Source organism: Salvelinus alpinus, chromosome 4, assembly GCF_045679555.1.
Source record: "Salvelinus alpinus chromosome 4, SLU_Salpinus.1, whole genome shotgun sequence".
In the NCBI taxonomy this organism is placed as follows: Eukaryota; Metazoa; Chordata; class Actinopteri; order Salmoniformes; family Salmonidae; genus Salvelinus; species Salvelinus alpinus.
This window is the reverse complement of record NC_092089.1, coordinates 30560581-30584808: the sequence shown is the minus strand read 5'-3', so window position 1 is coordinate 30584808 and position 24228 is coordinate 30560581. Positions and strand designations below refer to the sequence as shown.

The window sequence follows — 24228 nt, the reverse complement described above, 5'->3', positions numbered from 1 at the left end:
TTAAGATCTTGCTTTGACTCAAATAACATTTTATACAGATGATTCTGGCCTGTGATTCTGTGTAAGTGGTCAAACATTGGGGTTGCCTTCTTATTGGATGTCACTTGTATCCCGCTAGTGATTGAAGAAAAGTGTTACATAGCTAGAGCAGTCTTGGGCGCCTATACAGTTATTGCTGTTAGCCGTGAACGCCATCTTGGATCTAGATGGTTTTTAAACGGGGAAAACAGGAAAATAGATACTTTCGTTCTTATTTAGTAATTTCCCCCACTGGCTGATGATGAAGAAACACGAGTCATGACGTCGCCTCTTTATTTGCTGATATAGTTCAAATCGGTAAATCTGAGAGGAAATAGGATTGTGGACTGAGGAAATTTCCGCAGTTTACTGTAATTTGGTTTGTTTATGTTATTCAACCCGGACATGGACTCTTCTAACCCAGGTACAGTAAAGTTTTACGCTTGTGGAAATAAGTTCAAATGTTACAGGTGATAATGCAGATGGAAAATTGGCGATCCATGGCCCTTTGACCGAATCTGTCACTTTCTCCCGATTGCGTCTGATGACAGCATTATGGAGCTAGATAGCTCAGCTGGGGCTAAGCTAACTGCCCAGCGAAAGCAAGCTAACTGGATATTTGACTTTGACATTTGACTTGAATAATTTAACTAGCTAGCTACTTAGCTAGCTATTGACGTTTCTGTCTTTCTTGCAAAATCGTAGTTAGCAAGTTAGCTACCAACCTTGGCAAATAGCTTGTCTTACATTTAGCTGGCATGACCTGAGGTTAATGTAGCCAACTCGCCATGTTAGCTTAGCTAGTTAGCTAGTAATCATTTTTAGCTAGCTTGCTAGGTGACAGACTTGCGTAGGTTATGCTCAGATAAGTTAGCTAGTTAACTATCTAGCTAGTTTGTGTCGATATTTCATCAAAACAAGTGTTATTTTGAACGAACGATTAGCTTTTTTGGCCAGCTAACAGTTAGCTTGTTCTGCTTGGCTTAGCATAGCTTGCGAGTTAGTTGTAGCTACAGTATTTGTTAGCTAGCTAGCTTTGTGGCCAGGTAAGTTAACGCATAGCCAGTTTCATTACCAGAGAGGCAATAGCTAGCTCGCTATACTCACAACTGCAGTGGTCACACGCTCTGGCTTGGAGAGCTACATGGTGCATGGTTCAATCCAGCATTCACACACCTTCATTTTATTCGTCTAATCAATTCTTACGATTGGTTGATTAACGTTAGTTGACTCAGGTGTGCTACATGGCTGTCTGGAACAACATATGTCCCGGTAGATATGTTTATGGCTAAATAAATTAAACAAACAGTTGTGTTACTGAAGTGGATACACTTGTAGCATCGTGTAACGTTACGTTGCATAATTTATCTCTGTCTGTCTGTCTGTCTGTGTGTGTGTGGCAGACATACCAGATGATTCTCTGGGTTTGGGAGCCGGTGGGGCCCAGGCAAGCAGCAGTGCTGTTGTGCCAAAAGGGTCCAATAAGAGGCGAGCTGCGTGAGTATAGTATACAATGCCAATGAATCAGTCAATCACTATGTCACATAACTTTAACAGACGGTCTATAGCTATGACAGCACAGGGTAGAAGTTGTCCATAGGTGCAGAATCAGAATCACACCGATAAGTTGTTGATCCATTCTTTGGTGTTAACTTTACAAACATGGATTCTGTCTACTTCCTCACAGGCCAGACTTCGATGATGATGATGATGATGGAAGCAAGCTCTTCAGGTAGGACTGACACCTGTCTCTCGCTCTTTCTTGCTCTCTCATCTCTCCCTCTCTATCTGATCTGACTGTATTGTGTTGGTTGTTTTGATGACAGATCTTCTTCTCTGTCTTTGACCAGGTGTGATGACGACAGAGGAGGAGGAGACAAAGAGCGATTTGCCAGGTAGAATAAGGCGGTTGTTGGTGCGTGTTTGTGCGTGTGTATAATACAGATATTCTGCATGCACACATCCCGAGACACCAGAATCCCTATCACACCACTGTGATTCTTGTCACTACTACTAACCCCTGAGCTCAGGGACACCTGTTCACTCCTATCAATCCCTTTCTTCTGAGCACAACCCCTTTCTCTCCCTCCTTCCCTCTCTGCTTCTCTCTCTCAGGATCTCTGAAGTCTTTTTCTTTCAGCACTTCCTCTCCTCTATCACTCCGTCTCGCTTTGAAAGACCAGGTTCTCTCTATCTCGATCTCTACATTTATCTATCCTATTGATGGATCATTCACTCCTTGTTATATTTATCAATCCATGCTTGTTCCACCTACCTCATCCTAATCTGAAAATATAATTTGGTTACGCCAACACTAAACTCTACTCCATGTTGTCCACCTACCTGCCCACCTCTTCCCATTTATATCCCTCCCTCTTTCTCTCCTGCCCCGTCCCTCCTCTACCTCTTCCTCTCTGCCCTTCCTATTTATCCCCATCTCTACCCCATCCCTGTCCCTTCTCCTACTCCATGTCTGTCGCTCCTCCCCCTGCTCTCCCATCTCTACCCCATCTCTGTCCTTCCTACTCTCCTCTCTTCCTCTCCTCCCTCATTCCCTCGCTCCAGGGAGAACCACAGTGAGATTGAGCGGCGGCGGAGGAATAAGATGACTGCTTACATCACAGAGCTGTCGGACATGGTTCCCACCTGTAGCGCGTTGGCACGGAAACCAGATAAGCTGACCATCCTGCGCATGGCCGTGTCCCACATGAAGTCTCTGAGAGGGAGCGGCAACACTGCAGCAGATGGGACATACAAACCATCCTTCCTCACCGACCAGGTTAGAGAAAGAGAGGGAGGACGGAAAGGGGGGAGAGGGGGCTGAGGGATGAAAAGGGAAAAATGTTATCATATAATAATAACTGAGTGTATCTTCCATGTCATCTCTCCCTCCATTGTTCTCTCTCTCCTCTACCTCTCCTTTCCTCTCTCTCCCCCCCATGCCTCTCTTTGTAGGAGCTGAAACACCTGATCCTGGAAGCTGCTGATGGCTTCCTGTTTGTGGTGTCGTGTGAGAGTGGACGGGTCGTCTACGTGTCAGACTCCCTGACCCCTGTTCTTAACCAATCACAGTCCGACTGGCTAGGCTCCTCACTCTACGACCAGCTCCACCCGGACGACGGAGACAAACTACGAGAGCAGCTCTCTACTGCAGAGAATAACAATACAGGTACACACAGGTGGTACAGATAAACTACAGGAGCAGCTCTGTACTGCAGAGAGTTATAATACAGGTGGTACAGATGAACTACAGGAGCAGCTCTGTACTACAGAGAGTTATAATACAGGTGGTACAGATGAACTACAGGACCAGCTCTGTACTACAGAGAGTTATAATACAGGTGGTACAGATGAACTACAGGAGCAGCTCTGTACTACAGAGAGTTATAATACAGGTGGTACAGATAAACTACAGGAGCAGCTCTGTACTACAGAGAGTTATAATACAGGTGGTACAGATGAACTACAGGAGCAGCTCTGTACTGCAGAGAGTTATAATACAGGTGGTACAGATGAACTACAGGAGCAGCTCTGTACTACAGAGAGTTATAATACAGGTGGTACAGATGAACTACAGGAGCAGCTCTCTACTGCAGAGAGTTATAATACAGGTGGTACAGATAAACTACAGGAGCAGCTCTCTACTGCAGAGAGTTATAATACAGGTGGTACAGATGAACTACAGGAGCAGCTCTCTACTGCAGAGAGTTATAATACAGGTGGTACAGATGAACTACAGGAGCAGCTCTGTACTGCAGAGAGTTATAATACAGGTGGTATAGATAAACTACAGGAGCAGCTCTCTACTGCAGAGAATTATAATACAGGTGGTATAGATGAACTACAGGAGCAGCTCTGTACTGCAGAGAGTTATAATACAGGTGGTATAGATAAACTACAGGAGCAGCTCTCTACTGCAGAGAATTATAATACAGGTGGTATAGATGAACTACAGGAGCAGCTCTGTACTGCAGAGAGTTATAATACAGGTGGTACAGATAAACTACAGGAGCAGCTCTGTACTGCAGAGAGTTATAATACAGGTGGTACAGATGAACTACAGGAGCAGCTCTGTACTGCAGAGAGTTATAATACAGGTGGTACAGATGAACTACAGGACCAGCTCTCTACTGCAGAGAGTTATAATACAGGTGGTACAGATGAACTACAGGAGCAGCTCTCTACTACATAGAGTTATAATACAGGTGGTATAGATGAACTACAGGAGCAGCTCTCTACTGCAGAGAGTTATAATACAGGTGGTACAGATGAACTACAGGACCAGCTCTCTACTGCAGAGAGTTATAATACAGGTGGTACAGATGAACTACAGGAGCAGCTCTGTACTACATAGAGTTATAATACAGGTGGTACAGATGAACTACAGGAGCAGCTCTGTACTGCAGAGAGTTATAATACAGGTGGTACAGATGAACTACAGGACCAGCTCTGTACTACAGAGAGTTATAATACAGGTGGTACAGATGAACTACAGGACCAGCTCTGTACTACAGAGAATTATAATACAGGTGGTACAGATGAACTACAGGAGCAGTTCTGTACTGCAGAGAGTTATAATACAGGTGGTATAGATGAACTACAGGAGCAGCTCTGTACTACAGAGAGTTATAATACAGGTGGTATAGATGAACTACAGGAGCAGCTCTGTACTGCAGAGAGTTATAATACAGGTGGTACAGATGAACTACAGGAGCAGTTCTGTACTACAGAGAGTTATAATACAGGTGGTATAGATGAACTACAGGAGCAGTTCTGTACTGCAGAGAGTTATAATACAGGTGGTACAGATGAACTACAGGAGCAGCTCTGTACTGCAGAGAGTTATAATACAGGTAGGAGACACACACAACACTAATGACTGTGAGTAACGACCCTTCCCTCTCTTTCTCAGGGAGGATGTTAGACCTGAAGACAGGAACAGTTAAGAAGGAGGGACAGCAGTCCTCCGTGAGGATGTGTATGGGAGCCAGACGATCCTTCATATGTAGGATGAGGTGTGTGTGATGAGCTTGCATGTGTATATGGCTGTATGCACCTGTGTTGGGAGTGTGTATTCTGAAATGTGTATGTTTGTAGATGTGGTTCGTGTCCAGTGGAGCCCATGTCTATGAACAGATTGAATTTCCTGCGGAGCAGGAACAGGTGAGATAATTCTTATATATTTTACTGTAAAAAGTGCAAGTATTCAGACCCCTTGACTTTTTCCACATTTTGTTATGCCACATCCTTGTTTTAAAATGTATTAAATACACATTTTTCCTCATCAATCTACACACAATACCATAATGACAAATCGAAAACAGGTTTTTATAAATGTTTGCACATTTATTATAAATAAAAAAACAGAAATACCTTATTTACATAAGTATTCAGACCCTTTGCTATGAGACTCGAAATTGAGCTCAGGTTCATCCTGTTTCCATTGATCATCCTTGAGATGTTTCTACAACTTGATTGGAGTCCACCTGTAGTAAATTCAGTTGATTGGACATGATTTGGAAAGGCACACACCTGTCTATAAAAGTTCCCACAGTTGACAGTGCATGTCAGAGCAAAATTCAGGCCACGTTGTTGAAGGAATTGTCTATAGAGCTCAGAGACAGGATTGTGTCGAGGTACCAGAGACAGGATTGTGTCGAGGTACCAGAGACAGGATTGTGTCGAGGTACCAGAGACAGGATTGTGTCGAGGTACCAGAGACAGGATTGTGTCGAGGTACCAGAGACAGGATTGTGTCGAGGTACCAGAGACAGGATTGTGTCGAGGTACCAGAGACAGATCTGGGGAAAGGTAACTAAATATTTCTGCAGCATTGAAGTTCCACAAGAACACAGTGGCCTCCATCATTCTTGAATGGAAGAAGTTTGGAACCACCGAGACTCTTCCTAGAGCTGGCCACTCGGCCAAACTGAGCAATCGGGGGAGAAGGGCCTTTGTCAGGGAGGTGACCAAGAGCCCGACGGTCACTCTGATAGAGCTCCAGAGTTCATCTTTGGAGATGGGAGAACCTTCCAGAAGGACAACCATCTCTGCAGCACTCCACTAATCAGGTATTTATGGTAGAGTGGCTAGACGGAAGCCACTCCTCAGTATAAGGCTCATGACAGTCTGCTTGGAGTTTGCCAAAAGGCATTTAAATGACTCTCAGACCATGAGAAACAAGATTGTCTGGTCTGATGAAACCAAGATTGAACTCTTTGGCCTGAATGCCAAGCGTCACGTCTGGAGGAAACCTGCACCATCCCCACGGTGAAGCATCGTGGTGGTAGCATACTGTGGGGATGTTTTTCAACGGCAGGGATTACGAGACTAGTCAGGATCGAGGCAAATATGAACGGCGCAAAGTACAGAGAGATCCTTGATGAAAACCTGCTCCAGAGAGCTCAGACTGCGGCGAAGGTTCACCTTCCAACAGGACGACGACCCTAAGCACACAGCCAAGACAACGCAGGAGTGGCTTCGGGACAAGTTTCTGAATGTCCTTGAGTGGCCCAGCCAGAGCCCAGACTTGAACCCGATCGAACATCTTTGGAGAAACATGAAAAGAGCTGGTCAGCGACGCTCCCCATCCAACCTGACAGGGTTTGAGACGATCTCCAGAGAAGAATGGGAGAAACTCCCCTCATACAGGTGTGCCAAGCTTGTAGCGTCATACCCAAGAAGACTCTGGGCTCTAATTGCTGCCAAAGGTGCTTCAACAACTGAGTAAATGGTCTGATTGCTTATGTGAATGTCATATTTCAGTTTTTTTATAAATTTGCAAACATTTCTGAAAACGTGTTTTTGCTTTGTCATTGTGGGGTATTGTGTGTAGATTGATGAGGAAAAAGGCTTTAACTTAACAAAATGTCGAAAAAGTCAAGATGTCTGAATACTTTCCCGAATGCAATGTATAGTGAACTATGCCTTGACTGGTAGTGCTCTTCCTTGTAGGAATGGTCTGGGTCCACCCAAGGATGGGGAGCCTCAGTATGTGGTGGTCCACTGCACTGGATACATCAAGTCCTGGCCCCCCACAGGTAACTAACTAACTAACCTATGGCTTAGCTCTTATATCAAATCAAATTTTATTGGTCACATACACATGGTTAGCAGATGTTATTGTGAGTGTAGCGAAATGCTTGTGCTTCTAGTTCCGACAGTGCAGTAATATCTAACAAGTAATCTAACAATTCCCCAACAACTACCTTATACACACAAATCTAAAGGGGTAAATGAGAATATGTACATATAATTATATGGATGGGATGAGCGATGGCCGAGCGGCATAGGCAAGGTGCAATAGATGGTATAAAATAAAGTATATACATATGATATGAGTAATGTAAGATATGTAAACATTATTGCAGTGACATTATTTAAAGTGGCATTGTTTAAAGTGAGTAGTGATCCATTTATTAAATTGTCCAGTGATTGGGTCTCAATGTAGGCAGCAACCTCTCTGAGTTAGTGATTGCTGTTTAGCAGTCTGATGGCCTTGAGACAGAATATGTTTTTCAGTCTCTCTGTCCCAGCTTTGATGCACCTGTACTGACCTCGCCTTCTGGATGGTAGCGGTGTGAACATGCAGTGGCTCGGGTGGTTGTTGTCCTTGATGATCTTTTTGGCCTTCCTGTGACATCGGGTGCTGTAGGTGTCATGGAGGGCAGGTAGTTTGCCCCCGGTGATGCGTTGTGCAGACTGCACCACCCTCTGGAGAGCCTTGCGGTTGTGGGCGGAGCAGTTGCCGTACAAGGCTGTGATACAGACCAACAGGATGCTCTCGATTGTGCATCTGTAAAAGTTTGTCAGGGTTTTGGGTGACAAGCCAAGTTTCTTCAGCCTCCTGAGGTTGAAGAGGCACTGTTGCGCCTTCTTCACCACACTGTCTGTGTGGGTGGACCATTTCAGTTTGTCTGTGATGTGTACGTCGAGGAACTTAAAACTTTCCACCTTCTCCACTGCTGTCCCTTCGATGTGGATAGGGTAGTGCTCCCTCTGCTGTTTCCCGAAGTCCACGATCATCTCCTTTGTTTTGTTGACGTTGAGTGAGAGGTTATTTTCCTGACAGTACACTCCGAGTGCCCTTACCTCCTCCCTGTAGGCCGTCTCGTCGTTGTTGGTAATCAAGCCCACTACTGTTGTGTTGTCTGCAAACTTGATGATTGAGTTGGAGGCGTGCATGGCTACGCAGTCGTGGGTGAACAGGGAGTACAGGAGGGGGCTGAGCACGCACCTTTGTGGGGCCCCAGTGTTGAGGGTCAGCGAAGTGGATATGTTGTTTCCTACCTTCACCACCTGGGGGCAGCCCGTCAGAATGTCCAGGACCCAATTGCACAGGGCGGGGTTGAGACCCAGGGCATCAAGCTTAATTGTGAGCTTGGAGGGTACTATGGTGTTGAATGCTGAGCTGTAGTCAATGAACAGCATTCTTACATATGTATTTCTCTTGGGGCAGTGTGCAGTGTGATGGCGATTGAATCGTCTGTGGACCTGTTGGGGCGGTATGCAAACTGAAGTGGGTCTAGGGTGTCAGGTAAGGTGGAGGTGATATGATCCTTGACTAGTCTCTCAAAGCACTTCATGATGACAGAAGTGAGTGCTACGGGGCGGTAGTCATTTAGTTCAGTTATCTTTGCCTTCTTGGGTACAGGAACAATGGTGGCCATCTTGAAGCGGGGACAGCAGACTGGGATAGGGAGCGATTGAATATGTCCGTAAACACACCAGCCAGCTGGCCTGCGCATGCTCTGAGGACCCGGCTAGGGATGCCATCTGGGCCAGCAGCCTTCCAAGAGTTATCACGTTTAAATATTTTACTCACGTCGACCGCGACGGTGGCACTGTATTATCATCAAAGCGGGCAAAGAAGGTGTTTAGTTTGTCTGGAAGGGTGATGTCGGTGTCAGTGACGTGGCTTGTTTTCTTTTTGTAGTCCGTGATTTCCTGTAGACCCTGCCACATACATCTGGTGTCTCAGCCGTTGAATTGCGACTCCACTTTCCCGGCATATATCCAATGTATACACTACTGCTGCATACTGAGTCCAATGTCTGTGTGTGTTTGCGTGCGCGCATTTCAGGGGTGAATCTAACAGATGAGGAAGCAGACAATATTCAGGGGAGTCGCTACTGTCTAGTCGCCATCGGTAGACTTCAGGTAAGATGGGACAACTTAATGTCCAATGTTTGGATGGGCTCATGGAACGACCATCTTGCATACGCTTGTTCTCCCCTTGTTGTCTAGGTGACCTCTTGCCTGAGCGACACAGACATAAACAGCATCAGCGTTCCGGTGGAGTTCATCTCTCGTCACAACTGCCAGGGCCTCTTTACCTTCGTAGACCACCGCTGCATGGCCACAGTGGGCTACCAGCCTCAGGTAGGTCTCACTCACAGCCTGGGGCTAGAGTAGGACAAACACCCAGCATCGCATTTCATAGTCTATCAGAATACAGTATGTGTTTAAATTGTGTGACAGCTGTAAGCTTGATCTAACTTTTTCTGTGTGTGTGTGTTGGCGCCTGTGTGTGTGTGTTTGCCAGGAACTGCTGGGTAAGAACGTCTTGGAGCTGGCCCACCCTGAGGACCAGGGTCTGCTGAGAGACAGCTTCCAGCAGGTGGTCAAGCTGAAGGGTCAGGTGCTGTCCGTCATGTTCCGCTTTCTGTCCAAGACCAGAGACTGGCTCTGGATCAGGACCAGCTCCTTCACCTTCCAGAACCCCTTCTCTGAGGAGATAGAGTACATCATCTGTACCAACGCCAACGTCAAGTACGTGCTGTATACACACACAGACACACGTCATCTGTACCAACGCCAACGTCAAGTACCTGCTGTATACACACACAGACACACATCATCTGTACCAACGCCAACGTCAAGTACCTGCTGTATACACACACAGACACACATCATCTGTACCAACGCCAACGTCAAGTACCTGCTGTATACACACACAGACACACATCATCTGTACCAACGCCAACGTCAAGTACGTGCTGTATACACACACAGACACACATCATCTGTACCAACGCCAACGTCAAGTACCTGCTGTATACACACACAGACACACATCATCTGTACCAACGCCAACGTCAAGTACCTGCTGTATACACACACAGACACACATCATCTGTACCAACGCCAACGTCAAGTACCTGCTGTATACACACACAGACACACATCATCTGTACCAACGCCAAGTACCTGCTGTATACACACACAGACACACATCATCTGTACCAACGCCAACGTCAAGTACGTGCTGTATACACACACAGACACACATCATCTGTACCAACGCCAACGTCAAGTACGTGCTGTATACACACACAGACACACATCATCTGTACCAACGCCAACGTCAAGTACCTGCTGTATACACACACAGACACACATCATCTGTACCAACGCCAAGTACCTGCTGTATACACACACAGACACACATCATCTGTACCAACGCCAACGTCAAGTACGTGCTGTATACACACACAGACACACATCATCTGTACCAACGCCAACGTCAAGTACCTGCTGTATACACACACAGACACACATCATCTGTACCAACGCCAACGTCAAGTACCTGCTGTATACACACACAGACACACATCATCTGTACCAACGTCAAGTACGTGCTGTATACACACACAGACACACATCATCTGTACCAACGCCAACGTCAAGTACCTGCTGTATACACACACAGACACACATCATCTGTACCAACGCCAACGTCAAGTACCTGCTGTATACACACACAGACACACATCATCTGTACCAACGTCAAGTACCTGCTGTATACACACACAGACACACATCATCTGTACCAACGCCAAGTACCTGCTGTATACACACACAGACACACATCATCTGTACCAACGCCAACGTCAAGTACCTGCTGTATACACACACAGACACACATCATCTGTACCAACGCCAACGTCAAGTACCTGCTGTATACACACACAGACACACATCATCTGTACCAACGCCAAGTACCTGCTGTATACACACACAGACACACATCATCTGTACCAACGCCAATGTCAAGTACCTGCTGTATACACACACAGACACACATCATCTGTACCAACCCCGTCAAGTACGTGCTGTATACACACACAGACACACATCATCTGTACCAACGCCAACGTCAAGTACGCTGCTGTATACACACACAGACACACATCATCTGTACCAACGCCAACGTCAAGTACCTGCTGTATACACACACAGACACACATCATCTGTACCAACGCCAACGTCAAGTACCTGCTGTATACACACACAGACACACATCATCTGTACCAACGCCAACGTCAAGTACCTGCTGTATACACACACAGACACACATCATCTGTACCAACGCCAAGTACCTGCTGTATACACACACAGACACACATCATCTGTACCAACGCCAACGTCAAGTACCTGCTGTATACACACACAGACACACATCATCTGTACCAACGCCAACGTCAAGTACCTGCTGTATACACACACAGACACACATCATCTGTACCAACGCCAACGCAAGTACCTGCTGTATACACACACAGACACACATCATCTGTACCAACGCCAACGTCAAGTACCTGCTGTATACACACACAGACACACATCATCTGTACCAACGCCAACGTCAAGTACCTGCTGTATACACACACAGACACACATCATCTGTACCAACGCCAACGTCAAGTACCTGCTGTATACACACACAGACACACATCATCTGTACCAACGCCAACGTCAAGTACCTGCTGTATACACACACAGACACACATCATCTGTACCAACGCCAAGTACCTGCTGTATACACACACAGACACACATCATCTGTACCAACGCCAACGTCAAGTACCTGCTGTATACACACACAGACACACATCATCTGTACCAACGCCAACGTCAAGTACCTGCTGTATACACACACAGACACACATCATCTGTACCAACGCCAACGTCAAGTACGTGCTGTATACACACACAGACACACATCATCTGTACCAACGCCAACGTCAAGTACCTGCTGTATACACACACAGACACACATCATCTGTACCAACGCCAACGTCAAGTACCTGCTGTATACACACACAGACACACATCATCTGTACCAACGCCAAGTACCTGCTGTATACACACACAGACACACATCATCTGTACCAACGCCAACGTCAAGTACCTGCTGTATACACACACAGACACACATCATCTGTACCAACGCCAACGTCAAGTACGTGCTGTATACACACACAGACACACATCATCTGTACCAACGCCAAGTACCTGCTGTATACACACACAGACACACATCATCTGTACCAACGCCAACGTCAAGTACGTGCTGTATACACACACAGACACACATCATCTGTACCAACGCCAACGTCAAGTACCTGCTGTATACACACACAGACACACATCATCTGTACCAACGCCAACGTCAAGTACCTGCTGTATACACACACAGACACACATCATCTGTACCAACGCCAAGTCACCTGCTGTATACACACACAGACACACATCATCTGTACCAACGCCAACTTCAAGTACCTGCTGTATACACACACAGACACACATCATCTGTACCAACGCCAAGTACCTGCTGTATACACACACAGACACACATCATCTGTACCAACGCCAACTTCAAGTACCTGCTGTATACACACACAGACACACATCATCTGTACCAACGCCAACGTCAAGTACCTGCTGTATACACACACAGACACACATCATCTGTACCAACGCCAAGTACCTGCTGTATACACACACAGACACACATCATCTGTACCAACCCGTCAAGTACGTGCTGTATACACACACAGACACACATCATCTGTACCAACGCCAACGTCAAGTACCTGCTGTATACACACACAGACACACATCATCTGTACCAACGTCAAGTACGTGCTGTATACACACACAGACACACATCATCTGTACCAACGCCAAGTACCTGCTGTATACACACACAGACACACATCATCTGTACCAACGCCAACGTCAAGTACCTGCTGTATACACACACAGACACACATCATCTGTACCAACGCCAACGTCAAGTACCTGCTGTATACACACACAGACACACATCATCTGTACCAACGCCAAGTACCTGCTGTATACACACACAGACACACATCATCTGTACCAACGCCAACGTCAAGTACCTGCTGTATACACACACAGACACACATCATCTGTACCAACGCCAACGTCAAGTACCTGCTGTATACACACACAGACACACATCATCTGTACCAACGCCAACGTCAAGTACCTGCTGTATACACACACAGACACACATCATCTGTACCAACGCCAACGTCAAGTACGTGCTGTATACACACACAGACACACATCATCTGTACCAACGCCAACGTCAAGTACCTGCTGTATACACACACAGACACACATCATCTGTACCAACGCCAACGTCAAGTACGTGCTGTATACACACACAGACACACATCATCTGTACCAACGCCAACGTCAAGTACCTGCTGTATACACACACAGACACACATCATCTGTACCAACGCCAACGTCAAGTACCTGCTGTATACACACACAGACACACATCATCTGTACCAACGCCAACGTCAAGTACCTGCTGTATACACACACAGACACACATCATCTGTACCAACGCCAACGTCAAGTACCTGCTGTATACACACACAGACACACATCATCTGTACCAACGCCAACGTCAAGTACCTGCTGTATACACACACAGACACACATCATCTGTACCAACGCCAACGTCAAGTACCTGCTGTATACACACACAGAACCACATCATCTGTACCAACGCCAACGTCAAGTACGTGCTGTATACACACACAGACACACATCATCTGTACCAACGCCAACGTCAAGTACCTGCTGTATACACACACAGACACACATCATCTGTACCAACGCCAACGTCAAGTACGTGCTGTATACACACACAGACACACATCATCTGTACCAACGCCAACGTCAAGTACCTGCTGTATACACACACAGAACCACATCATCTGCACCAACACCATGTAGGTACACACACACATACACACACGTACACACACATCTGCACCAACTCAAACTTCAAGTACTAACACACACACACACACACACACGTATTGTCTGCACCAACGCAAGTCACCTGAGTGTGAGACGCCTACAACACATAGACACCACAACTCTCTTCCACCTCAACATCTGAACATCTCCACTCTGTCTGACCAATCTGTTGAGCCACCTTAGGAAATGTGATGTCATCTCTTCCAGGATGTGTGTTTGTCAGTATGTTCACCTCCCCTCCATATCTTTCTCTCCCTTCCTTTCCTCCTCACCCCTTGTTTTTGTTGTGGGCCAGTAGAACCTCAACTCAGGACACCCTCACCCCCCCCTCGTCCTCGGGGGTGTCTTTGCCCCCCTCGCTGGGGGAGAGCAGTCCTAACTTCCCCCCTGTGTCCCACAGCCCAGGGCAGGTGGCTGCCAGGTGAGACCCCCTCAACCCCCCCTCTGGCATGGGTCAGCTGGGGCTGCTGCTGCTTCACTGGAGACTACAACTCTATTTCTCTCTTGTTCCCTTGATTTTCCTGTTCTCTCTGGTCCAGAGTTCACCCCTTGGTAAGGGCTGTGGATTGTTACTTGATGTTCCTGTTCTCTCTGGTCCAGAGTTCACCCCTTGGTAAGGGCTGTGGATTGTTACTTGATTTGACCGGGCCTTTCTGTTTTTGGGTGATTCCCCATCCCTCTCCCTCCTCAACAGCAGTAAGATATTCATCATGACCAAGGTGTTGGTAACGATCCCTCTCCCCTCTTCTCTTTTCTTCTTGGTTACCATAGTGACTGGTGGTGGGGCAAGTGCTGTTGGTCGGCAGGTGTTTTGGTTTCCCCAACAGCGGTGGAGGGCCTTGATGAAAATTATATTTTCTGTTGTCACTGCTAACACTCTTTTTTTCTCTCTACCACTCCCCCTTTTCTCCCTTTACCACTCTCTACCACTCCCTCTTTTCTCCCTTTACCACTCTCTACCACCCCCTCTCTTTTCTCCCTTTACCACTCTCTACCACTCCCTCTCTTTTCTCCCTTTAACACTCTCTACCACTCCCTCTCTTTTCTCCCTTTACCACTCTCTACCACTCCCTCTTTTCTCCCTTTACCACTCTCTACCACTCACTCTCTTTTCTCCCTCTCTTTTGTCTCTCTCCCTTTCCCCCCCTTTCCAGGCAGTTGCAGCAGCAGCAAGCAGAGTTGGGGGGAGGAGGGAGAGATGGTCTGTACGAGGCAGGACAGGTTACACTTCCACAGGTAAGACTAGCACTGACTAAACACACACCTAACTGGGGCCTTAACCCCACAACATGCCCTCCATCCAGCGGCGCTGCACTGCTGCTTGATCCTGTGCTTATCTCAACTGTATGTGTGATGTCTTGGGGGCGAGACCGTTCTATTGTTCGCTGTAACATGGACAAGTTGTATTGTTGTACCTACCTCCAAGCCTTTAGTGAGTATTGACCGCTGGTTGACCATTGTCCATGTCAGATGCCTGTCCAGGCCGTGACCGCAGCTGGAACTGACCACAGTAAGACCATGGACAAGGCAGAGATGCACCCCTCCATGTACCCCAACCCAGACCAGGCCAAGTTCCTGCCCTCCACCTCTGCCCCCGGAGTACCCATCTACCCTCAGGACAACAACAACTACACCACTGCCAACCGCTCCAACGACACATACAGCAGGTATGACCACTAGCCTCTGTTGTACTGTTTTAAACTGATCTAAGGGCAATGTATACTGAATAAGCGATTGTAATTTCCTGTTATGAACTAATTCCAGGTCAGTAGGGATGGCCCCTCAGATGGTGCAGCCATCCCACTCCGCAGGCCAGATGCTGGCTCAGATGTCCCGTCAGAACGGGGCACCCCCCTCCAACAGCAGCCCCCTACAGGGAGGGGCAGCGGTGGGCTGGCCGGGGCCAGCGGCGGGGGCTAGACCCCTCTTCAACAACCAGGTGAGACAGCTGGCAGCTGCAGGTAGAAGCTGCAGCCTGAAGTTTAGATCCTCTGTTGTTGCCCAAAGTGCTACAGATTTAGAATCTTAATTTAAGACTTTTCTACAGCAGGAAAATATTCCTGCAGCAACAGGAAATATGAATTATTTTGTGGATTATAATTTTTTTGTGGAAATTACAAATGTCAGAAGCTTTTTTTAAAACTCAAATACAATACAAGTTTAAAATTGGCTGCATTGCAGGACAGTTTTCCTTGAACAGGGTTGTCAAATTTAAATCCTACATCTGTAGCTGGCGTGATGGGGATGAGTGCTCTGAGGTTCTTGCATCTCTGTATCTTAGCGTTGTAAAGGACCTCATCTTTTATCCCCTGTGTAATCTCTGTTTTGAGTATCACACCCAGACAGTTTCAACAGTAAATGCATAACAGAAACCTTGTACGTTCATAAAGTGTGAATAATAACATGGTGGTTTTCACCACCCGCCCAGCAGGTGGCGCCCCAGGCAGGGAAGACTCTGTCTCCCCAGTTTGCCATGGGGAGTTTTGTGGGGGGCTCTTCCTCCTCATTTGGGGTGATGCCCACCACTGCCGCTCCGACCCCCACCACGGGGGCTAACTACCCAAATATCAACCCCCGCGCCAGCCTCAATACCAACGGATATGGTACGTGACCCTGAGAGAGTGTGCGTGTCTGTGTGTCAACAACTACAGTAGAGTGTTTTTATGTGTTTGTGTATGCTGGTGTAGTTAGATACTGACTCGCACATTGTCCTATCTCTTATAGATGGCTTGGGGTCGGGGCAGCAGTTCCCCTCCAGGGCAGCGGAGGCAGTGTGGCCCCAGTGGCAGGGCCAGCAGCAAGCTCAGAACAGCGCAGAGCAGCACCCCCACGCACAGAACAACCAGCCTGACATCTTCCCTGTAAGTCTCTCTCCCTCTACCTATATCAATCTGCCTTTCTCTTCCCCATGTCTCCATCTGTACCTTTTGTTATGTGTTGTCATGTTGCTTTGAAGTTAAATCTCTCTCGCTCTCTCTCTCTAGGATGTTCTCGCCATGCTGGACCAGCCGGCCAACTTCAACAACGATGACTTTGAGATTCCCATCTACCCCTCTTTCGACGAGTGACCCCACATACACTCTTCCACTTACCTCTGTCTCTCAAATGTCTCCTCTCTCATTTGGTGCACTTTTGCTCTCTTTCTTCGCCTTTCGTGATCCAAAGAGAGCATGTCTAATTATCGGTCAGATGATTGCACTGCCAGGATGGAGAGAGCGAGTTAATCAGGGAAAAGAAAGAGTGAAATCAAGTATAGGTAGGCAAATGCAGGTTCAATAAACACGTGAAAGGGGGAGAGAGAGAAGAGATTCAGGGTTCAATGATGGGCAAATGTAAAATGACACATCTGTAGCCAGCACTGCCCAAGCTCCACAGCCAGTGGATTGTGCTGCTCCACTGGTCTGTACATCATATGGATAGATCAGTCCAATCATTCACTTGAAGTCTCAGGCAATCCAGGTGATCTACAGCTTTGGGGGAATATGTGGGAATATATATATATAGGAATATTCTGATCTGAAGCCTGTGAATATCCTCTATCTGCTCCCCTCGCTGTTTTAGCTTAGCGACCCTTAGCATGTTCAAAAGGACACTGTCCTCACGCAGGCTTTTTAAACTTTGGGCAGATTTATACGAACACTGTACAAACACTTTTATATTTGTACACAGTGTACATTGACGATGTCACCTATGAATGTGGTTATGGTGGTTTCAGGTGGAATAGAGGGGGAGAGAGATGTCTATGACTAGTAAAGGGAAGAGGGGGATATGAAACTAGAACCTGATCTATTCCTACATATACCCAGTATATAAGTCAAGTGTTTATATACAGTTATATGTCTACTGGAGGTGTTTGTATAACTTTATTGATCTCAACCTGAATGCACAGCAATCCCAGGGTCCCTTTCTCACTCGTTTGTATTCCTTCCTCTGTTGCCCAGGGTTACCCAGCACACTCTTCCTCCTCTCACGCTCTTCCTCAATCACCCTCCCAAGTGTGTTTTTTTCTACTTACACTAGGAAAATGAAAAAAGACATTGGAAAGCAATAATTTACGAGCAGGAATGATGTTATTTTTTAAAGCCATTCTTTATTGCTGTCCTACATGTTTTTATCTTGATTATTGTTCTTGAATATGGAAATACACAGAAAATAGTAATGATTTGATTGATTGAAATTTTCCCCAACATGTTTTTATTTTCTGGCCTTTTGATTGGCTCTCCCTGTTTTGTAGCCCTCTCCATTGCTACTTCGTGATAGGTTGTTTTTTATGTATATTGATCAGGGCATCTTGTTCAGGACAGAAAGGTCTTGTTTAGAACTGACAAGATTCCTCATTCAACATGACACAGAATCATGCCATGATGTTTGGCCTGAAATTCAAGTCATCCTAATCATGTTCCAAACACATGACCCAATAATCAATAATCAATAAGCAGTAGATGTTGATTGTGAGTTTGGCAATTAATACACTTTTTATTTTTTTTGCAGTTGATTCAATCAAAGTTCATCCTTATCAAGATAGTTTGACATTCATAAATATGATCTAAATCAAACACAACATTTGTTTTCTGAAATCGATTGTGATGTTTAGTAAGTCACTATAACACTCTTATACAGGGAATTAAGAATTCTGATTGGGCAACAGAGGGCTGTGAATTTTAAGGTTCTGAAATACAAAAATTGTATTGTGTAGGCCTTTCATTTTAAGTCCGGTAATGTATACATGTCTGTGAGCGTAATTCACAGACATGCCGAAACATGTGAATTGTATGTAAACCCATCATGTGTCAATAGTCACACGATGGAAATGGCAGTTTGATGACTGTTGTCTTGTTATTGTTTTAAACCACTTTGGTTGCTCCCTGTCCAGGTTTTTACAATGATGTGAGCTGCAGTTTATATAGCGCACACAGATACACAAATATAGGAATATATATGTATATGAAATGTTAAACAAGAGAAAGTGAAATGTTTGGTTTTTCTGTTAAATTGTTATATTGTCAAGAACTTGTGGGTGGATATTTGTTTATTTTAGGGGTCGGGGGACTGTAACATTTGAACTGTTCCTTTTGAGAAATGTGATGATTGTACAACGTCACTCCTATGTATAAAATGTGTAGGCCTAGTCATCAGACCTGGGTTATAACACTATTTCAGGTATTTAAATTACTTTTCAATACATTTCAAAACAAGTATTCAGATAACCTTTTATTTGAAAAAACAAGTAGTTTAATATTGGATTGTGTTTGAAGTACTCAAATACACTGACTCAAATACACTCCCAGGTATTTAAATAGTATTTCAAAACACTTTCAAATACAATTTGGTCAACTACTTGGTTTTTACAAATAAACGTTAAAATAAAAGTATTTGTTTTAGGTTGTGTATTTGGAAATACCAAAATACACAGAAGAAAAATATTTATATAACACATACTCAAAATTCACATTTGAAATGAGGTCTGAGTCATATGCATAAAACCCATGACTTTGTCCTCAACAGTCTTTAGGATGTTCAGTATGTTCACATGGTCTCCACCTACACAAGAGAGGAACAGAGATATAGTCCATAAATCCATCCATCCTGTGTCCATCTATAGAAACACAGATGGTTTCACTACGTAAGAGAGGAACAAAAACAGAACGATAGGAAGCTTACGTAGTGAAAGCTTGCTCTTTTTAGAATAAGCTTCTCTCATTCTCCCTCATCGTTTGGCTCATCATAGGCTAGTTGTTCCACAGACTCTGTCGTTAGATGTGTTTAGTACCAATGGACGAACACTAGATGGCTAAAGAACACCATCAGCGTCACCAACCATGGAGAGATACAGGGTGAACAGGCTTTTGTTCTAGCCCAGCACTAACAAACACTAATTTAACTCATTCAGGTCTTGAAGAGCATGTATTGACAAATCTTAGTCGCACACATGCATGCTACATACGCTACATGCTACATACGCTAGTCCCACCCATCCTCCCCACTGGACAGTATTTTCAGCTGAAACCTGATCCCTTCAGCAACAGAGAATAAAGGCAACACTGCAAAACCCCTGCCTTTAACTAGCTCCGTGGACACACACACTAACCCGTTCTGACATGCAGACATGCACACTGTGACGCAGACACGCAGCAGGACGTTACGTACACATGGGGACACAACCGTCTACAGTCCAGTAAGGAAAATAAAAGAATGAGACGTGTGAGCTGAGGGCTGAAGTTATTCTCCACCAATCTGGAACAGAGTTCCATTACAGAGACACACTGCAGCAGACATTACGGATCCATATTCAGGTAATGTACAACTTAATGTATACCCATATCTCTGTGTGTTAGATAGGGATACGTGTGTAAATAGTAGTATGATTCAACTTTTACCAGCAGACCTAAGGCACAGAGAGCTGTGTGTGAGTCAAACTCAAGCCCTTCCTGTGTGTGAATAGTTTCCTCGTGCAGACAGCCTGCCTACTAATATGGACAGATTAAATGTGCACGTGTAAACAATGGCCTGTTTTGGAACCCTGTTTGATTGTAGATGGGAGGAAGAGAGATCCTGTTCACATTATATATTTCATTTTGATTGAATAACCAATGGGTTGTAGAACAGTTGTAGAAGCTCTGAGTGTTAACGGGGTCAGAGAGTGACAGGGAGCCAGGGATCAGATAGGGACGGCCCCATTCAGTTCCAGTGCATATTTAAATCCAGAGGGGCATCTGTGATAGATTTTAAAAATAAAGGGGGGGGGGGCCTACAAGCAACTTCACTCACTGAGCTATTTGTTTCTCTGCAGCTTCAAGACTTCTGAAGGATGAAGAACCTTAAACTTCTCATCCTCTCTCTCTCCATCTGCCTGTTGCTGGGCAACCTGGGGGTGAGTGGCTACAGTAATGTCGAACCCTGCCAACGGTCCCGATGCAATAACTGCCATGAAAAGTTCCTATACCGACATGTGCGTCCAAATACCCCGTTAACGACGGACCGCAACGCGTGGGAGAAGTATCTACGTGAAGAAAATGACTGCTCAAGACCCACGCAGTCCTTCCTCCATCCCAAAGACCGGGAGAGGGTGGACGCGGTCTGCTCCAGCTCTGGGGGAAAGACGTACCAGGGGAACCTGTGCATCAGCCAAAGCCCGTTCACATTTCTAACAGTGAGGAGTGAGACTGGGACCTGCGGCGTGTCCAGCGTGCGGGAAGAGACCAAGCATTTGATCCTGGCATGTGAGGTGCTGGAGAACAGGTGTGTGCCGGTCCACTTCGAGGGGAACCGCGAGGGGAGCAAGCCCGACAATAACGCTGCAGGATGTGGCAGCACGGAGAAAGGGAAGGGCTCAAGCTTCAAAGTATCAGGAATGTGGCTGGCATCTTTATTGATACTCATGTTTCTCTCACAACTCCTTTTCTGAACAGTTAATGGGGAGGGGGGGGAAGATAGTCAAACAATACATCAAAAGGAAGTTTGTTTTAAAGTGTTTGTCCTACACTCTAAAAATAAAATGTTCCTGGAGTATCCTTTAGGGGTTCTTCAAATTTAAAGTGTGGGTGAACCGCTATGAGTTCTTTAAAGAACCCCTTTTAATGGATCCTCAGAGAACATTTTGAAGAACTTTTTTGGGTTAATTTTTGAACTGCCCCTTTCCCCTATTATTAATAATAGTAATACGCATAACAAAAACAACAATAACACAATCATTTAGTTCTCAGTGTTTATTATGATTTTAGTGGCAAAGCAGAATAAAAAAATCTAAATATGAGGTAAACTCCCAGCAGAGCCCCAAGTCCAGTGGAAGTATATCCTCTGGTGTGTTGATGTTATTGTGTTGATGTTCTCCGTATCCATAGCCAGAATGAGGCGTATTTCTGTCTGTAATAAAGCCCTTTTGTGGGGAAAAACTCATTCTGATTGGCTGGGCTTGGCTCCCCAGTAGGAGAGCCTATGCTCTTCCTGGCCCACCCATGGCTGCGCCCCTGCCCAGTCATGTGAAATCCATAGATTAGGGCCTAAATTATTTATTTCAATTGACTGATTTCCTTAATTAACTGTAACTCAGCAAACTCTTTGAAATCGTTGCATGTTGCGTTTATATTTTTGTTCCGTATACTTCCATATATACTTCCATTCATTGGTGAGTAGCCCAAACTGTTCCGAAGCTACAGACAGAAGTTGGCAGATCGGTGATACTGACTTGTGGGGGTCGTAGAAAACTGAGAACACCATCATGTTGGTAAGACTATCATCTTTCCATAAAGGGGTGTCACGCCCTGGCCTTAGTTATCTTTGTTTTCTTTATTATTTTAGTTAGGTCAGGGTGTGACATGGTGGATGTATGTGTTTTGTATTGTCTAGGGGTTTTGTATGTTTATGGGGCAGTGTCTAGTCTAGTCTAGGTGTATGTATGTCGATGGTTGCCTAGATTGGTTCTCAATTAGAGACAGCTGTCTATCGTTGTCTCTGATTGGGAACCATATTTAGGCAGCCATATTCATTGGGTAGTTCGTGGGTTATTGTCTATGTCTATGTGTAGTATTTGTGTCAGCACTATTTGTTTATAGCGTCACGTTCGTTTGTTGTTTTGTATAGTTTGTATAGTGTTCTTCGTCTTCGTTATAATTAAAAGAAGATGTATTGTTATCACGCTGCGCCTTGGTCCTCCTCTCTTCCACCATATAACGATCGTGACAAGGGTTCATATTAGTTTGTTGGCCAAACCGTTCGGACTCTACAGACGTTTTTGTGAGAAGAACATTTTTCGCCATGTCTCATGGTCTGACAAACAGTAGCTTGGTCACCTTCCACCGCAGATGCGGAAGGACGCCATTGGCGGATGTGGTGAATTGAGACGCAGCCCATCCAAAAGGCTACATATCTCTAGCTTAAAGCTACAATATGTAATTTTTTGGGCAACCTGACCAAATTCACATAGAAATATGAGTTATAGATCTCATATATCTTTCATGAAAGCAAGTCTAAGAAGCGGTAGATCTGTTCTATGTGTGCTATTTTTGCATCTTTTACTTTCAGTTTTGTACAGAATCAATATTTTTGGTTATTGAAAAAATATTTCACAGCAGTTTAGGTGGTACTATGATTCTCTACACAATGACTGCTAGTTTTGTCATAAACTGAAATTAGGTGAACTATTAGAGTTTTATCAACCAGGAAATGGCGGAGTGATTTCTTAATAGTACATCTTTAAACAGAGGGAGGGGATTTTTGTATTATGCTAATTAGATTTCAGCGGGGGCGCGGACATTGACTCTAGGGGGTGTAGACTGGCATGTATTCAGGTCTGGCCCTGGGCTATAACGTTTCACTCACAACATTTAAAAGACTGCCATGTATTCAGGTCTGGCCCTGGGCTATAACGTTTCACTAACAACATTTAAAAGACTGCCATCTATTCAGGTCTGCCCCTGGGTCTGACCCTGGGCTATGATAGCCTGGGTACCTTGTACTCTGTGTCATATGCCAAAGATGTTTAGCATAAAAAGAGTGGCAAGGAGGGGAATGATAGCTAAACAGACTGGTACCCGTACCAGACTAGGGCTATGACGTTTCACACACAACAGTTAAAAGACTGCCATGTTTTGTTCTCTCACGACATCTATTCTGAACAGTTGAAAGACTGGGCATTTGTTTTGTCATATGTATGTTATGGACGGTGTTGCCCGTTCCTGTGTGCCAGTCAGGGATCTGTCTATGGCTGTGGGCCCCAGCCAAATGTTGGCGTCAGCATTTCATTACCTTGTACTTCATTTGAAAAGTGTATTGTACCATGCTGAATATATGCACTTTCAATAAAGGTTGATTTTGGTGGAATATTGAAGAGCAGCATCATCAGCCAGCATCATCAGCCAGCATCATCCGCCAGCACCATAGGCCTTAAAGCAGGGGTTAAACCACATGACCTTATCTGAGAGGTCACACACAAGCAGCACATTCCGAGTTGGCAGGCAAGTGCTTTACTATGAGCATGTAAACATGTAATACACCCCCATCAGCCTACAACATGGATTGGCTTTTGTAGGCCTGCAAAAAAAAAGGAGAAAGAAAAAATATTTTTAGGAACTCAGTCGGGGTCTCAACTTACTGTTGAGAGTTACAATAGTAGAACAC

General features: G+C 45.3%; 1 protein-coding gene across 6 annotated transcripts; it reads left to right on the top strand.

Moving 5' to 3' along the window:
- The first annotated feature begins 138 nt into the window (after positions 1-138).
- LOC139572296 (aryl hydrocarbon receptor nuclear translocator) lies at positions 139-23931 on the top strand. Of its 6 annotated transcripts, none has more exons than XM_071394963.1 (20): positions 139-442; positions 1422-1515; positions 1706-1750; positions 1869-1913; positions 2584-2797; positions 2974-3187; positions 4931-5033; positions 5116-5181; positions 6973-7058; positions 9101-9177; positions 9265-9399; positions 9563-9789; positions 14411-14533; positions 15267-15348; positions 15583-15779; positions 15877-16051; positions 16544-16715; positions 16837-16973; positions 17097-20405; positions 20903-23931. In XM_071394963.1, the coding sequence occupies exons 1-19, from the start codon at positions 406-408 to the stop codon at positions 17178-17180; spliced, it is 2313 nt and encodes a 770-aa protein (XP_071251064.1). In that variant the 5' UTR covers positions 139-405; the 3' UTR covers positions 17181-20405; positions 20903-23931. The 6 variants fall into 6 exon arrangements, with proteins under 6 accessions (XP_071251064.1, XP_071251063.1, XP_071251066.1 ...); XM_071394962.1 differs by having other exon boundaries at positions 16541-16715; XM_071394964.1 differs by lacking the exon at positions 139-442 and adding an exon at positions 625-1290 and having other exon boundaries at positions 16541-16715.
- Positions 23932-24228: the final 297 nt, after the last annotated feature.

What these genes read in the sequence shown, in the direction of transcription:
- LOC139572296 (XM_071394962.1), top strand. Translation starts at nt 406, where the DNA reads ATGTTATTCAACCCGGACATGGACTCTTCTAACCCAG. An exon ending in CAGTGGGCTACCAGCCTCAG is followed by an intron (nt 9,400 to 9,562) that starts GTAGGTCTCACT and finishes TGTGTTTGCCAG; the next exon opens with GAACTGCTGGGTAAGAACGT. An exon ending in TCCAACGACACATACAGCAG is followed by an intron (nt 15,780 to 15,876) that starts GTATGACCACTA and finishes AACTAATTCCAG; the next exon opens with GTCAGTAGGGATGGCCCCTC.